The sequence below is a fragment of the Sarcophilus harrisii genome, chromosome 1 (assembly GCF_902635505.1).
Source record: "Sarcophilus harrisii chromosome 1, mSarHar1.11, whole genome shotgun sequence".
Classification (NCBI taxonomy): domain Eukaryota; kingdom Metazoa; phylum Chordata; class Mammalia; order Dasyuromorphia; family Dasyuridae; genus Sarcophilus; species Sarcophilus harrisii.
In genome coordinates this window covers 101,499,733-101,501,866 of record NC_045426.1, presented here as the reverse complement: position 1 = coordinate 101,501,866, position 2,134 = coordinate 101,499,733, and the positions used below count along the sequence as shown (strand labels likewise).

The following is a 2,134-nucleotide window of genomic DNA, read 5'->3' as shown; positions in this document are numbered from 1 at the left end:
TACTGTATCCAAAGTTGCCAGTCTAGATGTCGCTGGTCAAACATTTGTACTTATCCTTGAAAAGGGGAAAAAGAAAAGAATAACATTTAAAGATAATTTTTTGGTGTTTCTTGATTTTAAAAATCTATCCATGCTCAGACTACCAAATGCTCATTTTTTAATCTCTTTTTATACTCATTACATTGCCAAGAAAAAAGTTATACCTTGAAAAGCTCTGTCCTTAGCGTGGAGGGATTGCTACAGACTTAAAAAAGAGAGAGGAAGAAGAGCATAATGGTGCTTTGGTGGGCAACTGCCTCTCTCTATTCAATGCTACAATACTAATTCAGATATATGCACTAAATACAGTGAAACCCTACTTTGAAATCTCCTTTTACCACTCTCCCCCTTTTTCCCTTAATGCTTCAAAAGATCCACAATTTTATCAGGGTCTTTATTCCTTCCACATTATGAATTAAAATCCCTCCATATTTTGTTAATTTTTCTAGCAAATAGATAAATAAAATAGAAGAAATTTAAAATAAGAAAAACAACCCTGGAATCTACCTTCTCTGCCAACAATTAGGCAGCAGAGAGCCACATAATGTTCTTGAGAAGAGTTTTATGATCTAAGTGATGAGTTAAGGAGATTACACAGGAGGCTTCAGAAATGTGAAGGAGAATAGAGGAGAAACTACAGTTAGAAAGATCATTTAGAGGGTGTTATAATAGTTTAGATAGTAAAAGGCAAAAGCTGGAATTAGGTTTTTGGGAATGGGTATTGCAAGGAGGCAATAGATTTAAGAAATATGGCTGAGTCAGGTCTTGGAGATAAACTGGATGTGTGTGTGTTGGGGGTCTCTGGTGAAGGAGAGGAAAGTCAAGAGCATATTTCAAGATGTGAGCTTGTATGACTAAAAGGGTGGAGGTGCCAGAAATAGGGAAGTTTGTGGAAGGAGCAGATAAATTTAAATTGAGGGACAGCATATGGTCAGAAAGGTAACCACCGAGCATTAGGAGCTCTTGGAAAACACAGATTTGAGGGTCTATGTACAAGCTGGTGCTCTCTTGGAGCAGCACTGGATACAATCATTGGGGGAAGAGCTGCCAGATTTTCTTACTTGGTTCTCCTGGTTTTTTTTTTCCTACCCCCAGGGAGTCAAAGATGGCCAGAAAGATCCTCACAAATACCAGGGAGAGATGGAGGCAGCAAAATGTCAACAATGCCTTTGCCAGGCTGAGGAAGCTCATCCCCACTCACCCCCCAGATAAAAAGCTGAGCAAGAATGAAACCCTGCGACTAGCAATGAGGTACATCAACTTCCTGGCCAGCGTCCTGGGGGAGCAAGGTCTGCCGCAGACAGGAATGGCCCCTCCTGGAAGCGTCTTGGGACTATTCCAGCAAGTGCCCTGCTTGCCAACCCCAGAGGACATGACTCCCCTCGGAGACTCTAGGGTTCCCTCCCCTGAGCCAGACAGCCACCTCCCAGAGTACTGGCCAGAACCTTCAGTTACAGAACACTGAGCAGGGAGAAGTCTTCTGGATTTTCTTACCTCCCACTCCCAACCACACCACTCCCCAAAGCAACCTACTGCTCAAGGGCCTTATTTTGCTCCATAGTTTGTTTTGTGAATAAAGTATAAGATATGATGCTACACAGGCACAGTATTTGTTGATACCCTTGATTATGTAAATCTAGTTACCGTTTTTGTAAGAGTTTTAAACATGGGATTTGCAAATTTAACAAAAAAAATGATAATTGTATTCCAATGTAATTGTTTTCCTTTGTAATCTTATGTATTTTATTTTTATGAATTTTACTTATTTTGAGAAAGAGTCCATACCCTTCACTAAACTGCCAAAGGGGTTGGTGACCAAAAAAGGTAAGACTTTCTGACTTAGAAGGGAAAAAAGATTATTCACTTGAGATGAACAGAAAACACTTGAACAATAACAGGTTTTTAAAACAAATTAGACTTAAGGAAGTAAACTAAAAACTAATTCTCAAAGAGAATAAGTTAAAAGACAATTGTTTAAAAATAAAGGGATCGTTGGGATAACTATATATGGTACATGTTTTTGTTCATTAAATGGGCCTTCCTATTTTATGAATATGTGCTACATGATGTCTGTAATAAAGGAAGAACAAGTAAA

At 39.0% G+C, this 2,134-nt stretch overlaps 1 protein-coding gene across 1 annotated transcript; it reads left to right on the top strand.

Moving 5' to 3' along the window:
* Positions 1–1,140: 1,140 nt before the first annotated feature.
* TAL2 (TAL bHLH transcription factor 2) lies at positions 1,141–1,697 on the top strand. The gene has a single exon (XM_003762164.2). The coding sequence runs from the start codon at positions 1,145–1,147 to the stop codon at positions 1,502–1,504; it is 360 nt and encodes a 119-aa protein (XP_003762212.1). The 5' UTR covers positions 1,141–1,144; the 3' UTR covers positions 1,505–1,697.
* Positions 1,698–2,134: the final 437 nt, after the last annotated feature.

Excerpts from the sequence above, each read along its gene's own strand:
- TAL2 (XM_003762164.2), top strand. The coding sequence starts at position 1,145 with ATGGCCAGAAAGATCCTCACAAATACCAGGGAGAGATGGAGGCAGCAA.